At 53.8% G+C, this 16,463-nt stretch overlaps 9 protein-coding genes across 9 annotated transcripts; 3 read left to right on the top strand and 6 right to left on the bottom strand.

Moving 5' to 3' along the window:
• Positions 1–359: 359 nt before the first annotated feature.
• On the bottom strand, positions 360–1,184 carry A1O3_09778 (uncharacterized protein; the record flags this gene model as incomplete). Its single annotated transcript, XM_007739871.1, has 1 exon — positions 360–1,184. One exon carries the CDS (start codon positions 1,182–1,184, stop codon positions 360–362), a length of 825 nt encoding a protein of 274 aa, XP_007738061.1.
• Positions 1,185–2,084: 900 nt separating this feature from the next.
• Positions 2,085–4,285, top strand: A1O3_09777 (uncharacterized protein; the record flags this gene model as incomplete). The annotated part of the gene is made up of 2 exons (XM_007739870.1): positions 2,085–2,126; positions 2,156–4,285. 2 exons carry the CDS (start codon positions 2,085–2,087, stop codon positions 4,283–4,285), a joined length of 2,172 nt encoding a protein of 723 aa, XP_007738060.1.
• Positions 4,286–5,113: 828 nt separating this feature from the next.
• On the bottom strand, positions 5,114–6,733 carry A1O3_09776 (uncharacterized protein; the record flags this gene model as incomplete). The annotated part of the gene is made up of 1 exon (XM_007739869.1): positions 5,114–6,733. The coding sequence occupies one exon, from the start codon at positions 6,731–6,733 to the stop codon at positions 5,114–5,116; it is 1,620 nt and encodes a 539-aa protein (XP_007738059.1).
• A 555-nt stretch (positions 6,734–7,288) lies between these two features.
• On the top strand, positions 7,289–8,156 carry A1O3_09775 (60S ribosomal protein L16; the record flags this gene model as incomplete). Its single annotated transcript, XM_007739868.1, has 4 exons — positions 7,289–7,309; positions 7,415–7,550; positions 7,643–7,955; positions 8,021–8,156. 4 exons carry the CDS (start codon positions 7,289–7,291, stop codon positions 8,154–8,156), a joined length of 606 nt encoding a protein of 201 aa, XP_007738058.1.
• Positions 8,157–8,985: 829 nt separating this feature from the next.
• Positions 8,986–9,729, bottom strand: A1O3_09774 (uncharacterized protein; the record flags this gene model as incomplete). The annotated part of the gene is made up of 2 exons (XM_007739867.1): positions 8,986–9,575; positions 9,666–9,729. The coding sequence occupies 2 exons, from the start codon at positions 9,727–9,729 to the stop codon at positions 8,986–8,988; spliced, it is 654 nt and encodes a 217-aa protein (XP_007738057.1).
• A 257-nt stretch (positions 9,730–9,986) lies between these two features.
• On the bottom strand, positions 9,987–11,371 carry A1O3_09773 (ethanolaminephosphotransferase; the record flags this gene model as incomplete). Its single annotated transcript, XM_007739866.1, has 4 exons — positions 9,987–10,855; positions 10,908–11,112; positions 11,166–11,175; positions 11,232–11,371. The coding sequence occupies 4 exons, from the start codon at positions 11,369–11,371 to the stop codon at positions 9,987–9,989; spliced, it is 1,224 nt and encodes a 407-aa protein (XP_007738056.1).
• A 538-nt stretch (positions 11,372–11,909) lies between these two features.
• Positions 11,910–12,890, bottom strand: A1O3_09772 (uncharacterized protein; the record flags this gene model as incomplete). The annotated part of the gene is made up of 1 exon (XM_007739865.1): positions 11,910–12,890. The coding sequence occupies one exon, from the start codon at positions 12,888–12,890 to the stop codon at positions 11,910–11,912; it is 981 nt and encodes a 326-aa protein (XP_007738055.1).
• A 799-nt stretch (positions 12,891–13,689) lies between these two features.
• On the top strand, positions 13,690–14,607 carry A1O3_09771 (uncharacterized protein; the record flags this gene model as incomplete). The annotated part of the gene is made up of 1 exon (XM_007739864.1): positions 13,690–14,607. One exon carries the CDS (start codon positions 13,690–13,692, stop codon positions 14,605–14,607), a length of 918 nt encoding a protein of 305 aa, XP_007738054.1.
• Positions 14,608–14,609: 2 nt separating this feature from the next.
• Positions 14,610–16,255, bottom strand: A1O3_09770 (uncharacterized protein; the record flags this gene model as incomplete). The annotated part of the gene is made up of 2 exons (XM_007739863.1): positions 14,610–15,697; positions 15,757–16,255. 2 exons carry the CDS (start codon positions 16,253–16,255, stop codon positions 14,610–14,612), a joined length of 1,587 nt encoding a protein of 528 aa, XP_007738053.1.
• Between the last annotated feature and the right edge of the window lie 208 nt (positions 16,256–16,463).

Raw genomic sequence — 16,463 nt, 5'->3', positions numbered from 1 at the left:
TAGATTTAGATTTAGTTTGTAGCCTCTGTGGAGGCCCATAGCAATCTACAGATCCAGGTTCAATTTGTAGCCTGTGGAGGCCCATGACAATCTACTGGGTGGAATTGAATTCTATCAAAATTAGGCACTAACTTGACCATTCCCAGCCTTTTCCTTTAACCAGAAGGCTGATACAGGCACGATAGGCACACCTAAATAGTCTGGGCCCCCCCTGTACCACTTTGAGAGCGAACATGGAACATTTCAACCTTTGACAGAAATGAGATTGGGATGTGAGAGACCATATTATCACAAGTTAGGTACAGTACCCTTATCCTTTTCCTTCTTGGCCCCGGCTGCCGCACTGCACCGCCTTAGAATTATGAAAACACTTGGGCTCCAGACCTCTCTGCTTGGCCAGTGTACAAGCCGTAGAGAGTGGCCAGATAGGTCCTGGTGGCATTGAGCCACGGCTGTTGCCCGGCGGTGGCCTGGCAGGTATCGTTGCACACGGCATGGTTCTTGCCGCCCCAGATGACGAAGCCGTCAATGTCACGCCTCGCCTGCAGGAGCTGCAACTCACTCTTCCACAGGTCCACGGGCAAGAAGGTGTAGTTGTTGTGGTACTGAGGCCAGGTGTACGGCCAGATGGGCAAGCTGTCGTCGATGGTCTTGATGGTCTGCACGACCGAGTTCAGCGAACTGTTCCAACTGGACAGGTTGCTGGTGAAGGTGTAGGCGGACGGGAAAAAGGCGTGCGCGCTGTGGTTGGCAATCAGACTGCGATAGTGGTCGTAGAGAGTGGGAAGCGTGTTCCCCGACAACCCGTACCAGCCGATGATCTGGCCCGGCGACACCACCTCGTCGGCCCAGGTCTGGAGGGCAGAGAGGATGTGCAGGTTCAGGTCGGCCGTCGACGCGTTCTTGAAGTACAGGTCTTCGCAGTCCAGCACGAGAGGATAGCCCGGGTAGATGTTCCACTCGCGCACTGCGCTCTTCCACGCCTCGGCCGCCGGCAGCACGCCGCCCTGCACCAGTGGATGGCACACGTAGTTGGGTATCCAGTTGATGTTGGTCGTCCCGTACCCGATCGTCGTGTTGACGTACGCCGTGTTGTCGAACACTCGGAACTGCGCCCCGGAGGAAGCCCAGGCAGAGCTGCACACCGTCGCAGCCGCAGTGAGAAGGATGGGGAGCACCTGCATGGCTGTAAGGAGAGAAGACTGTGGGTAGATCCAGACCTGTCCAGCTCAACAAAACCCAAGTCGACAAAGATGGCGGTGCTGCAGGTAGAGTATCCAGATTGCGATTTCGAGATAACACTGAACAGAGGACCGAGAACAGAAAACACAGGTCATGACGACTATATACTTACTCCGTTTTCGACATGCTTTTCGTCAACAACCGTACCAACCCTATGAACCGACCGTCTCAACTTGGCTGCCAATTTCCGCCCCTCATCCACTCCCTATACGGATACCCTGTGCTCCGACCTACAATGCGGGTGATGCTCGCGAGGCTGTGGCCGACATCCGGGGCCCGCTGATTGGAGGGCGATAGCACCATTTCTCCAGAGCCTCGCGCGATCGCCGCCAGAGAGGCGCTACGCTGTACTCCGCAGGGTGTGTAGGGACGATATGTGCCTTCGATGTGTGGGAAGGAAAAAGATAAGAAAAACGTGCTGTCGGTTCTAACCACCCCCGTTATACGAAATCCTTCTTGTGTTTCTGTTTCCCTTGTTGTTCTTCGTGCATTGTCCAATGCGTGTAGAATCGGGCAAAGGTTGGATTGGGACTGGAATGGGACTGGGACTGGGGCCGTGACGGGCCACGGTTGGACAAGATGGAGTCGGCCAGCTGCCTGATCTGTCGCAAGCGAAAGGTGCGCTGGAACTCCCCATCCCAAATCCAGAGCACAGAGTACAGAGTACAGAGGGCGTGTGTGGAGCTGATGTGGTGTGTTGCCGTCTCTGCAGATCAGGTGTGACCGAACGCCAGGGGCGTGTCACCGATGCCGCAGGCTGGGTGAGCGGTGCGTGTACGGATTTCCAACGGATGTCGGCTTAGGCCTGATCTCAAGCTTGAGCGTGCATCCTCATCCTCATCATGGCCGAACCCAGGCTGGGCTCCCTCGGCGGCGAATCCTTCGTTCGTGTGTCGAGTGCAGGCGCTGCAAGGCCAAATGCACCGGTGGCGCCGAGTGCGAGCGATGCCGCAGCAAAAGCCTGAACTGCATCTACGACGACACTCTTACCAGCAGCACCAGTACCACCACCACCAACACTACCAACACTACCAATACCACCAACACCACCAGAAGTCCCTCCGCCAGCTCTCCCGTGCTAGACCGCCACTCCTCTGTCGGCCCTTCGTCTCATCCTCCTTCGTATCCTCTCTCGCCTTCTCATTCTCATTCCTCCTACGCTCTGCCAAAATGGCTGACATCCCGAGATCTGCCTTCGACCGACCTTGTCGTCGAGCTGATCGACCTCTACTTTGCCCACATCCACAATGTTCGCTGCTTGGGCTTCTTGCATATCCCCAGCTTCATGGAACGCTTCACACGCACAAACCAGGATTCTCCTGCCGCCGAGCCATCGCCTTCCCACTCGGGACTTGTCCACATCATGTGCGCGTTGGCCGCTCCGTTCTATTATGCGAAGTTGGTCACGGGTGCCGCGAGTGCCAACGACCAGGGGGACCTCGACCTCGTCCGCGTCGAGTCCGGCATCCGCTTCTTCGATGCCGGGAGAGGTTGGGCCGACGTTGCTGCGCAGGCTGTGTCATCGAACTGTAGCGGCCTAGGAAGCGAGGCTCTCATGATACAGATATTGCTCCACGAATACTATTTGCGCACTGGCGACTATGTAAAAGGCTTCCTCATCTCAGGCACCATCGCCCGGCACTTGCAATTGTTGCAAATCAACATCGAGCATAACCACGATGTTCACCCCATACCCCAACAGAACAAGACCTTTGGGGCCGTCCAAGAAAGTCGACGACGGCTTATGTGGGCCTGTTATCTCCTCGATGCCTTCATCGAGTGTGGTGTCGACCAGCTTCGCTTCGTCTCGACAGATGATATCCAAGTCCAATTGCCCTGCTCGGAAGATCTATTTGTCAGAAATATCCCCTGCATTACCGAAATGCTGACTCCGGGCAAGCTGCTCCCCTTGGTTGATCATTCACAGGGCACTGCTGCTGCCCACAACCTCGACCTACGCGCCTATTATATCCGGGTCGTGGCCGTGCGCTCCAAGATCCTGCGCTACGTCAAACATCTACAAGGCGAAATACCCTGGGAACAGGGTGAAGCCTCGCGCTTCTATATTCTGGACAGAGAACTTCGCGAACTGGAGGATTCTATCCCGGACAGCCTAAAAATGTCCCCGGAAAACACCTACGTGTTCAAAGCCTACGGTCGATTGAACCTGTATTTCGGGCTGCACATCCTCCTTGCCCAGACCTACAACGATTTGTATCGCATTGGTGTTTCACAGTTGGTGTTTCCCAACAGCGCCACCAAATGGATCCGAGAAAATGCTCCCAGGGACTTTATCAGGCGATCTCACCGCATGTGCGCCACCAAGGCCATGCATGCCGGCTCTCTCCTGAAGGACTTGTGGCACTGCCACAAGCCGAGTCTCGTCGATCTCCCATATCTGCAACACGCGCAGATCTCCAGCAGTGTGCTGGTCACCAGTCTTGCCTCGTGGGCCGAGCCCGAGCCTCTGTCTCCTGAAATCTCTCCTCGTGACTATCGTGAGATCCTAGAAAGCAACGTCCAAATCCTCCAGTACCTCCAGCGGTACCTCAAGGCCAACATGTACTACGAGTCAGCCAACCAGGCGCTGAAACGCTTCGACCGACTGCTCTCACGCGAGACAACTTGGCACGGTTGGAGCAATAGCAATACATCGTCACTAGACCCCAGTACCGTCACCAACGACAGAAGCGACAACCCCCCGCAGTTCTCTCTCGAGTACATTCTCAACCCGCTCGGCACGTACCCGATGGCGCGGAAGGAAGTCGACGATGGCCAACGGATCGACCGACCCGCGCCTGAGAATACTACCGCGCCCGAATCCGCCACTGTCTTCAATCTTGAGTCGGCTGTTGCAGATACTCTGTACCCTGATGGCGCGAGGGATCCTGACGACATGTTATTGACTCACCACTCGTTGGACTGGGGTTCCGAGTTCACCATCATGGATGGCATCGGATATCCGACATTTCTGGACCAGTTTCTGCGAGAAAATGCTAGTCTCAATCTTAATCCCGACTATCACCATTGGCCATTCGAGTGAATGGGGACACTCGTCAGGTACTACGAGAGAAATATTGTAAGCGTGATACGAGAAAGTGACCATGCATCTCAGTTGCGTGGTATGCTACCTGTCTTCACAAGATAGCGATCAAGTGGCCATGCATCTCAGTTGCGTGGTATGCTACCTGTCTCCACAAGATAGCGATCCTCGGTCAGAAAGGAGAGTAGGAGAAAATATCGAGAGCTATATCGAAGCGGCCAGCCAGCCGGCCAGACTAGACTAGGCTGGAATCTACCAGAGGTGGGCTGTCGTCGATATACCAGTGTTTGAACACACGTCCAAGGGGCTCAGCCTCGCCCCCCTCCCCCTGCACAATCTTGGCACCAATTTGTGTACGGAGTACTCCGAGTCCGGACACATTTTAATATAATTCCTAGGTAGGCCGTTGTTCGGTGTGCGTAAGGCTGGGGACCTGACCGCGACCCGGCTTCCTAGGCCTGAACTAGACTTTCTGACAGACCCAACTCGTTCCTCCAAAATGGCTGGACGGCTCTTGTGTATTTTCCTGAAAAGGCGTATGGTGTATGGGCCTTGGCCTGATGCTGGCGCGTGTCAAGGGTGGAAGGCGGAATTCTAGCGTAGCGTAGAGATTGAACAGCTAGGCACGCTCTCTGTCGGAAAGAAGCAAGAGCTAAGCTAAGCTAAGTTAAGCTAAGCACAGCAGCTCTGCAAAGGAAGTTCGGAGGCCGGATGTGGATGTGGACATGTCGACCACGGGTACCGTCCAAGCTGCTTGCCACAGCGACGACAGGAATAGACTCGCACTCGCAATGTACCGAGAGATTCGGACAGTGTCTGTCGGACAGATCAGGTCAAGTCCATTTCGTCGTCAAGATAGTCTCGATCACTGTCAGCGTCGATGGCCTTTTTTTGCTGCTGCCATTTCTTCACGGCCTCGTCGCCATCTTTGCTCTTTTTGACCGCTGCAAAATAAGCATCGCGCATTTTGGTGTCGATGTTTTCTCTTTCCATCATCCTCTTCAGCCGTTTGTCCTTTCTTTTCTCCTCGACACGGCGAAATGCGGCAATTTGCTGTTTCAGCTTGGAAACTTCTTCTTCCAGCTTCTCCACCTGGACCTTTTCCGCGTCGTCGGTTGTCGTTGATTGGATCAGACCTCTGCCAGAGCCCGAGCCAGAGCCGAGGGCACGTAAAGCCGCATCGAGCAGGGTGCTAGAGATGCCCGGGCCGGTGATGGCATTGTCGATGTCGTCGTGCTCGTTCTGCCGTGCAGAATTCGGCCGAGTGATCATGGTATTGAGGTTGTACTTGGCGGACACACCACAAGTTCCATTTTCAGACAATGATGCAAACTCGAGGTTTGGTTTGACGATATTGACGACACTATATCCGGGCCGCTTCTGGTTGGCGAAGCCGGTAGGATCGAGCATCTCGATGTTCGTGACAGGCTGGCCAAGGTTGGCCACTTCATTCAGGATTCGATGCTTGGCCACGTCCCAGCGAATCACGGCGCCACTGGAATGTCCTGAGAGGAGGGAGGTGCCATCGTAAGACAACGTCAAGCAGTTCGCAGCACCGATGTCCTTCGTCGGCGCGGCCCAGCCATCTTTTGCCGATAGTTGTATGGGTGCGATTGCAGCCGGGTCGAGGTTCGAAACCGGGCTTATCTCAGAATGCCGGAAAACGTCCCAGGCATGAATCTGCCCATCTTTCCCACCGAAATACATCACCCTATCCGCAGGATCAACCGCCACGCACATGGCCGCAATTGGCAGTAATATCGTCCGGAGAATCTGACCAGTCTCGACATGCCAGATGTAGCAGGTCCCATCTTCGGAGGAGGTGATGGCAAAGTTCGTCGTGATCTCCGAGTGGCCGCAAGCAGCTGCAGTCACAGCCGTCCTATGTGCGGCAAAAGTGCGAACAGGTGATTTGGAGGTGTCTTCGGCCCCGTAAGTGCCTCCCAGCTGCAAGAAAGAGATGAGTTGTGCTAACGACCAAACGTGGACACTTGTGTCGGCGGATGCAGAGATGATGTATTTGTTGTCGGGGGTAATGCAGAGAGAGGAGACAGGTTGAAGGTGCGCCGCCACAGAGGTGGTCAGTCGGCCGGTGGCCACCTCCCACAGCAACAATTTGCCTGCCTCCGTCCCGAGAATCAAGATTGCCGCTCCTCGAGCGAACACTAGACTATGCAGTCTCTCGGGAAAGGGCACAGTGGCCTCCTGATTCCCTCGCTCGCGACTGTAGACATGGACGACCGCCTTATCGGCTTGTGCGGCGAAGATGTGAGAGTCACTGATGGCAACGCAACCGGGTTGACTGGAACTCTTCTTGTACCCGTGTCGAAAGGTGCTTTGAGGCTGCGCCTCGTGGAGGAAGATGCCTACATCCTTCAAGGCGGCGCTGGTGTGTGCCGGCGCTTTATTTGCAGTTAGGGTAGCTGCCAGAAAGCTCTCGGTAAGCATGGTCAACGTGTCGAGGATATGCCGACTTCATGCTTGGTCAGAACCCCTCTTCTGAGAACGACTTGACAACTGGGGCTTCAACTACTACAGTATCTGTACATGTAATAGTAGTTCAAGACCATCCATCGACCAAGAAGAAACTTTTCAAGTTCGATGTTCCAGTTGGAGAAGCACACCCCGGTAAGGAGATAAATCGAGTTGTCTGACTAGGAGACAGCAGGCCTTTGATGGGGTAAGACTGACATTTATTTCTTAACTCGACTTGTCTGACAACGCACTTAATTTCAACGGGCCTGGATCGGGGTTTCCGACCAAGTTGGAGAACCAAGAGCCACTGGCCACTGAACCGCACCGCACCGCACGTGATGCGGTCTGCCAAGCACCCTAGTGGTATCGGCCTTGGCGTTGCGTTTCGCACACTCAGGCTGCACCACACGAAATCCGGACGAAGAGTCAGTCTCAGATTTCTATAACTCCGACAAACAAGTCACGCCCTCGCCCAACTTGCGATTCCTCTTCCCATCATCGACTTTTGGCAGGAGATTCCGGGGCAAGATGTCGACCTTCGAGCCTGTGGTAGGTCCCCTCCCGTCCTGCGGCAGCTGTGAAAATCCCGGCTGTTCCCTTGGGCAATTGGAGATGAGAGAGAAGCACGACAACTGACACGGTTATGAATTGTAGGTTGTCATTGATGGCAAGGGACACTTGCTCGGTCGTCTCGCCAGCACAGTCGCGAAGCAGCTGTTGAACGGCCAGAAGATTGTTGTCGTCCGAACCGAGGCGCTCAACATCTCTGGCGAGTTCTTCCGTGCCAAACGTACGTTTTTCTTCCTCGCCCCGATCCAGACCCAGACCTTCACAGGAGAAGCGCAGCGAACTTGGATGGCTAACATAGTCGGCTGTTTACAGTCAAGTACCACGCCTACCTCCGAAAGATCACTCGATTCAACCCAACGCGAGGCGGACCGTTCCATTTCCGCGCGCCCGCTCGCATCTTCTACAAGACCGTCCGCGGCATGATCCCACACAAGACCGCTCGAGGCGCCGCCGCTCTGGAGAGACTGAAGGTCTTTGAGGGTGTGCCTGCCCCGTACGACAAGAAACAGCGCGTCGTCGTCCCCCAGGCCCTGCGAGTCCTCAGATTAAAGCCCGGACGGAAGTACTGCACAGTGGGCCGATTGGCTCATGAGGTCGGCTGGAAATACCAGGACGTGGTCGCCAGGTATGATGAATCCCACCTGAATACATTATCTGCGTGTGTTTGGCACGTGCTGACTAGTCGACTAGACTCGAGGAGCGGAGAAAGGTCAAGGGCGCCGCCTACTACGAGAGGAAGAAGGTTGCCAGACGACAACTCGCCGAGGCCCAGAAGTCTTCGGGCGATGCGAAGACCAAGGAGAAGTTGGCCGCGCTCGGCTACTAGACTTGGACCGTATCATCAACCTGTCTGTACCCGTGCACCATCGATCGTTCTTCGCCGCCGCATCCGCCTTGGCTTTTCAATGTCGAGTTGGGCTTGGGGGATCTGGTGTGCGGAGAGCTCATCGTGAGCCTGGCATGGGAGATGGGAGATGGGAGCTTCTGAAGACAGTCGAGTGGGTCTGGGAAGTGGTAGTGGACGGGGCGAGTTGGCCTGGTGTAGTCGGAACTTGAACTGACGACTTAAGACGAAATATCATCTACCCAGGGAGGACAGGGTTATGATGAACCATTTTCGATGTTGACGTTTGCTGGCAGTCCGTCATCGGCCTGCATGGATGAATGGTCGCCTGGCATGGGTCATGCATGCGGAGTGATCGTTTGCCAAAAAAAATCAAAGACTTGCCAATAGGACGGCTATCCTACCTTTTTCAGCTTAAGACTACGTGGCTTTGAAAGTGCTTCTTCGGCTACGGATACCATGAGCAGGAAAAAGAGCTAAAATGATGAAATCTGCCAAACTGGACGGACGCCCTGTTCTCTTTTTCTCTTGCCGACCTTGTTGTGTGTCCATATTGATCTATCTTGACTACCCAGCACAGACGAAGCTCGAACTTGAACCAGGAAGGGCTGATATGTTGGTTGCATTGAGATTATGTGCCAATTTCAGTGTCTAGCAGTAGTCTTTAGAGTCCATGAATGTTGGTGCCCGAGGTCAATTTCATGTGCAGTGCCCAGAAAATGCTCATCCCTTTCCACCGGCAGATACTCCAAACGGTGACGTTCGTGTCAGTCAATCCCAACCATCGACGTCGGGAGAAAACGACAAATCCTCAGGCAGTCGGCTTTCTCTCGCATCTGTGCTCCATTGAGAGCATGTTGTCAAGGGCCGCGCAGCGAGCGCATACCGTGATGCCGTGCATGGGAAATAGTTGAGCTGGCAAATGGCAAGACATGCATTTGGGTTCCTCGGGAGGTGGAGTTGCGGACTCAGATGCATTTGATTGCGGTGCTACCGTACTGCTGGCAGGGAGCGGCGGAGGAGGCGGTGGAGGCACATGAACAGGGGGTGGCGGCGGCGGTGCACCCGCCGTAAGAAGTGCATTTCGACTGTCTTTGTCAAGGGCCAAGAACTTTTCGTAATTCATCGTCGTTTCCACGCCGCGGATGGTGGTGGTGATTTGACCTTCGAAAATCCTCATCCGGCCATCATCCACGTTCCGATCAGCCGGGAGATTATATGTCCATTGACCATGACTCAGACTAGTCTGAGGCATCCATGGAGTGGTGACCTGCTGCGTAGACCTGGACGACGCATTGTATGGAGGTGGTGGCTGATTCATCCCAGCGTGATATTGCTGGATGTCGCCAAAGTGCAGAACATGATGAGGCTGGGATTGCAATGGGGCGACCGCTGTTGGGTCTAGCCGCGGCGAGCATGTCAGCGGTGCACGTCGAAAGCAGTTTCTGGACCATGGTTTTTTCGAGGGACATAACCGGCGGAGAAACGTACCGGCACTCCCCTTCCCGTTGTCTGCCGCACCCCCTGGAGGAGCTTGTGGTTTCTCTGCCGACATGGTTCAGAAATATTCCCCCGAAAACGGCCGGTCCGATAGTTGGGTGATATAGGTAGAAAAGAAAGAGGTTCGGGCATTTGGAATGCTCAACCACATTTTATACAATCCATCACTCCATTCGAAACAAACGTAGCCAGTGACTCAGGCTCTTGTAGTGAGCCAAGGAAATATGAAACCCATGTGAAGTTTGGGAGTTGCCCGTCACAAGGCACGAGCAGAAGTGACAGGTCTCCCCATCAATCACGCCTGAATCCAACTCATTTCGATTTCTTCACCTCTCCGTTCTGTTTGTCTTCCACGTACGGATGCTTGATGGTCAAGCACCAGATGTCCAAGTAGTCACAGATTGTGGTGATCACATCATGGACAAAGCTGCCATATACCCCCAAGGCAAGTCCCAGGGCAAGGAACACGAAGGCCACTTGGTAGATGTCGCCACCAAGGGCACTCGGCCACAGCCCCAGTTGTGGGCCTAGACTGTCAACCACAGCCCAAGCCAATGGCACGATCAAGATGTTCTTGTAAGGGAATTTGTCTTTGACCAGATGGGCCACAATCATTTGCCCGACAGAATAAGCGTTGACGAGACCGGCAAACCAGACAAAGGGGACAAGGTGATGGTGCAGGATCACGGGGTTCAACCACAGATAGATGGGAATGAGGATCCAGGTGACGGTGATGGGTAGCAGCCCGAAAAGTGGCTTGATCGGGTCCTTGCCCCTTTCACGGCGGACATTCATGACACTCAAGACACTGCTGACAGTGTTGAAGACGAGGACCAATCCCCCGTACACCATATACCATTCATTCCAGGCCAGTTGATAGAGGGAGTCAGGTATCAAAGCACTCTTGGGAAACCCCAGGCTTGGCAGCATAGGCTGCTGCCAGTAACTGGCGCCTCCTTTCAGCCAAGTGAGGAAGTAAACCGTGACCAGAGTCAAAACTCCTTCGACCGGACCATTGACGATACCCAATGTTAAGGTATGAGTGTAGTATTCTTCCCAGGTCTGAACATAGAAGGTGAGGACGGTACCGAAGAGTGTGAGAACGGTTTTCCAGGACTGGCCGAGGTTCATTGCGGCTGCAAAAATAAGGACCCCGAGACTGGTGTTGCAAGCGTCCACTCCTGCGCACATGTATTAGTATAGTCCGTGCCGGTCGGGTAAGCGCTTGCTGACCGTGATCAAAGAGTTCGCCCAATGGACCACTCTGATGTGTTCTCCGAGCCTGTGATCCGTCCACTGCGTCGAAAGTCTGGTACAAGAAAAGACCGATGGCCCAGGACAGATATACCCAGGGAGGGCAATCCGTGTCCAGACTGGGATTATACCACAGCATCGTCAAAATGTTGATCACCACGAAGCCGAAACCGGTCAAGGTGATCTATTCGAGGATCGTCAGTAGGGCAGGCATGGAAAGCCAGACAAGTCACGTACAAGGTTCGGTCTACCACGATGTTAGAGCTGGAGCTGGACCTGACACTGTACAAAGGGGAGACTTACGCCATGGACATTGGGAAAAGTTTTATGACCACATGGGTATAGAATGGCTTGAGGATATATTTCGAGGTGAGAGACTTGTCCACCGCCGAGTATTTGTACTCGTGGAGTTTGGCGAGGTTGCGCTGGCGTATGTAGACCATCTTGAAGATGTATAGCCGTAGAACGACGCGTTGAAAAGCTCACAGTAGGGAGAGAAGGCCAAAGAGCGGTAGGACGAGGTGTTTGTCAGGTAAAGAGAGCGTGGGTCTGGCAGCGCTGGACTTCAGGGAACTCGCGGATCGAAGAAGAAATAATAATATTATGTGTTTCTTGTTCCTTGTTCCAGCCAGCTTTCTGTCTTCTGGCGCAGTTCACGTCATAGTGCATAGCGCGTATTAAAATATTTAGTGCCCACTAACATGGTCGGCAGCAACGCGCTATCCGAGACTAGGACTTGGGTGGACCACTGCTACAACACGACACCAACACGTGCCGCACATGACCCAGCAATCTGATACTTGATCCGTGTTGACAGGCAGCCAGAGATACGGAGTATTCTGTAATACAGAGGAGATAGGAGGTAATGGCCTCTGAGCAAACAGTGCCGAGCCATGCAAGTCTTTCCTTCGACAAGTGTCAATGCAACCCCCCAAAGAACTCGACGCATGTCCTCGCCCAAGCAAAGAACTTCCCAGCAGATCAGGACCATCTAGGCGCGTAGTCAGGCCAGCGACTCAGTTCGCTCTCATACCGCCCGAGGACTTTACTCGCCGAGTTGAAATCGACGTTCGAGCTGCTAATCTTCTTGTGGTCGACTTCTCCATCGACATAGTCAGCGGCGAAACCTAGTTCGTCAGACCAGCCATCCACCATATCCTTGACATTCCGAGGAAGGGTAACTTTGCTCCGGCCCTGCCACCAGGCGGGCGAGGCGACGAAGGCCAGCATGACGCGTGGCTCATCTGTCAGGTTGGGCATACCGGCATGCCAGAGTCGGAGGTCGCGGATGACCAAGCTCCCACGCTTGGTGCAGGCCTGGATGGGCGGCGAATGCTTGCGGCGCTGTTCCAACAGTTCGGGCTTGATGGCGAGCAGATCCTCGCCCGCCCCGTGGTCGTGTGCCTCCTGAACACTGATGTGGTGCGAGCCGAGCCAGATCTCCGTGCCGCCATTCCACGCCGTCACGTCCACCAGGCTGATGTTGATCACGTACGCGAACGGGAAGTATGCAGGGTGCGCGAACTCGCAATCTGAATGCACGGGTTGTCGGCCCTCCGGCGAAGCCTTGAGTGCAGTGTTCCCGTTCGCGTAGTGGACTACGGGGCGCGGGCCCAGCACCGCGGCCAGTACAGCGGCGGCGAACGGGTTACTCCACACGTCTTTGAACATGAGCGCCTTGGTCGGTGGCGGCGCCTGGTCCATGTTGCGCGTGTGCTTGCCAAAGTTGAAGTGGTGGTCTGGGTCGTTGGCGATCTCGAGCGCCTCGGGCGCCAGTTGGGCATTCAGCGCATCGATATGTGCTGTGTCAATGGCATTATCGAGCACGATGATGCCGTCCTTGTGCAGAAACGCCGCGGCCTCCGCAATCAGCTCAAGCGACGGCTGGCCTGATTTGCGTACATCCTCGGGGATATGGATCGTGTGGATTTCTTGGTCATAGACCGGTGTATATGAACCCATATTGACCGTCAGAAGAGTTCACCTGGTTTGTTCCTATTGTAGTTCTCCCTGAGATGAGCCGGGTCTGACAGATAGTAGAGAGAATGCACTCTACATGTTCGAAGATTGTGGCTGTTAGATGCTCATCGCCCGCCAATCATTCTTGTTGATAGCGGGTTTCGGATTCGTCGGCGCCATAAGCGAGGCCATGCTCGAGGGCAGAGTTCTTGATCTTTCGGTCCTTGCCTATCATCGCGCTATCCCGACGTTGCTATTATTTGCCAATCGGAGTGAAGGGGGTTGACTTGATCAAGTACTCGTATCGATGGGAGAGAACGGACATGACCACTCATTCCTGCCGGGCCGGCGCATGCATCCGGTCAACTGTTTCTATCAGAAACGAGGAAATAGGGTGGAGCAATATTTCCCGCGCGCAGTTCCGAAAACAGCTGAATATTTCCTCTTTGGGACAATTGAGTGTTTCCACACTTCCTTAGTCCGAGGGACACTGCTCGATGGCGAACACACCGCGCAATGGTGTCAGCCCAAATTTCAAAGCCTTCCTCTTCTGTCCTGAATTTGCCTAATTCGTGCAGTCAAGATGGATCGAAGTTCACGCATAATCACATAAATATTTGTAAGTCGCCGAAGCTCACAGGGGTCAAAGGACCTACACTGTCACAGGCAACGGGTATAAAGATGGGCCTTTCTCTTTGTAAATGGGTGATACAGAAGGCATCCTTTTCTCTTTTAACCTTCAAGCCCTCTAAGATCACACATAGTCTTTTAACCCCCACTCGAATACGAACAACTCGCTAAAATGTCGGCTCAAACGGCCATCACACAATATGTGACGGCCAACAATGGCGTCCGGTTTGCATATCGACGTATTGGGGAGACAGATGCCATTCCACTGGTCATGCACATCCATTACCGTGCCAATATGGACCTTTGGGATCCTCTCTTCGTCAACGCCTTAGCCAAAAGCAGACCAATCATCCTTTTTGACAATGCCGGTGTCGGCCGGAGCAGTGGTGAAGTTCCGGAAACGATGCAAGGCTGGGCAGACAACTTGATCGCTTTCGTCAATGCTCTCGGGCTGAAGAAAATCGATCTCCTTGGCTTTTCAATGGGTGGCTATGCGGTCCAGATGGTCGCCCTGACAGCACCACAGATGATCCGCAAGCTGGTCCTGAGCGGTACCGGCGGTTCAACTCCTTCAGCCGAGCATATTGCCGGCGTGGTTTGGCCGCGTGAGCAACCCCCCGCTCAACCGATCAGGGCCCTCTCGGAAGCGGTGACGCGGGAGGAAGGCGAAAAGGCACTGGCATTTTCGTTCTTCTATGACGACGACCACGGCCGTGCCGCTTTTCAGAAATACTGGGCGCGCGTCCAAGAGAGAACAGCAGAACCGCTTATTTTGCAACTTCTGGACCGTGAGGGCGGGGGAAAGCGCCAGTTCCGTGCGGCGGTTCATTCCTTCAAGGCCGGTCCTCCTAGCTCGTTCGACAGACTGGGCGAACTCCAAATGCCGGTCCTTGTTGCCAACGGCGATAATGATGTTTTGATTCCTTCCAGTCGCAGCTGGGAGTTGGTGACGCAGATTACAAATGCCCAACTGATCATTTATCCTCGCGCGGGACATGGTTTCATCTGGCAATATGCCGAGTTGTTTGCGGCGCACGTCAACATGTTTCTCCAGGGTACGGAATTCGACAACTTGTTGCCCAAATTGTAATTTCAGTCATGCGATAGGCTAGCGGAAGGGTGGATTTGACACCAGAGCTTCGTTCCATACTGCTCTTGGATTCTTTCAATCCACATGATCTTCTTGAGATCACGTTGTGCATCTTTCCAAGTAGCTGGTTCGCCATGTGATGTCTGATGCTGGCCGAGTTTCGACAAGTACCAAGCTTTATCTTCTGTTGCTTCAGATACAAGCCCGCCCATAAAGAGAATCCAAAACAGCAATGTGTCCGGTATCGTATTAGGATCCGTCTTGGTTAGACACGATCTCAACCGTTTTGAAACAAGGGTTGAAGATGCTTTCGAGAATGGGCTCTCTCTGGTCAAGGTCTGCACAAATATCAGCGCGGCAAGTGTGCAGGATTCATTTACACCGTCTTCTGTGGAGCTTCTAGACATGAGCAGGTCGTATTGAATGCAGACGATGTCTTCATCGTACGTTTTCGGGTCCAACGGGATTTGTTTCTCAGCTGCTTGTTCCAATGCTTGACACAAGCAGGACAGGGTCATGATGGCGCTCAGTAGAGTGGGCATCATTCCAATCTCAACAAGCATGGAATAAAGGGCCTCGTTTAGCTGCACGTCAAGTTCCATAACTTTATAAAGAGGGAACGATGTCCGAGCTGGTCGATGCAGGGAGGGCTGTGACAAGGTGTCGACAGCACCGATGATATCAGCGCGATAGATCTTCATCCGCATTGCATCTGGAATGGACGATATCCCTCCTCCGACACGGATCATTTCAGACATCCCTGAGGTGTGCATAGCCCACTTGCCATGGCTTCCTAGTTGATTTTCGCAAAGCGCTAAGCAGGAGACTGCCCCGATGGTCACAGCTGAAAGTGTCCCAGCGCTCAATCTGCGGTTGAGTCTGTTAAGAATCACTTTCATCAGGACCTCAGAGTCCCTGAAATTGACATATTGGCTAGTAGCGGCGTGATGCAAAGCAGAAGAATATAAGATTGTGTGAAGCAATACCTCGTCGGTGAGCGCTGCAGGAAGCCAAACGGTCTGGACTGGATTGTATTGAAAAGGGATATACTTGCTGATAGGGAAGATGGCAATGGCAAGGCGTGTAGAATCTGTGCAGTATCCAGTAGTCAGTAGATGGATGCGCACAGTTCTAGGAATGACCACTCACAATATCCGACAAAGTCCTGGAAAGCACTGGCTATAGGGTCGATGACAGTGTACAATGGAGAGGCCGTGCCGTGGACAGGCTGTTGTAGAGTGGGCAAAGGGGGGAGCGTCCCAGTTTGTTCCTGGTCATTAGACACAGGAGCTGCTCGACCATTTTCTCTTTTCTTTCTTCTGCATTTGGTGTTACTGCCAACATCCTGGGACCACTTCTCGTGCCTGTTCTGCTGTGGCCGGGTCTCTGCTCTTGGAGGTTCGTAAATCACGAATTGAACTTCTGTAGACACATCCTGGCTGCGAGCTCTATCCAAGACCGACGGCACCCTGGCTCCCGCTGGACCATCAGCCAAGGTGATTGTGACGTCTGGAACCCTGCATAGCGGCTGCCTGCCATCTGAACCAAACCGAGAGTCCGGGCCTTTTTTCTCCCTCTTCTTGCGTCGTTGCCAGCTTCGATCAACCATGAATAGAGGCTGCACCGGATAGATGACCGCTTCGGCCATCACTACCTTATGAGAGAAGCCACCAGCATTCAATGATGGTGTACTGGCTGCGAGGGATGGTGCCCACTGTGGAGACTCAGCCTCAGCCTCAGCCTCGATCTGAGAATGTAGGTCCTGGCGCACAAGGGGAGAATATGCCACCTGTTGTCGAGTAAAAAGGGCCTCGCAGTTCCACCAAATTACAGTGGTCCGCCAGGCATGAGTGGCT

This window comes from Capronia epimyces (genome assembly GCF_000585565.1).
Source record: "Capronia epimyces CBS 606.96 chromosome Unknown aczIQ-supercont1.10, whole genome shotgun sequence".
Taxonomy (NCBI): Eukaryota; Fungi; Ascomycota; class Eurotiomycetes; order Chaetothyriales; family Herpotrichiellaceae; genus Capronia; species Capronia epimyces.
This window is presented reverse-complemented; position numbering and strand designations above follow the sequence as displayed.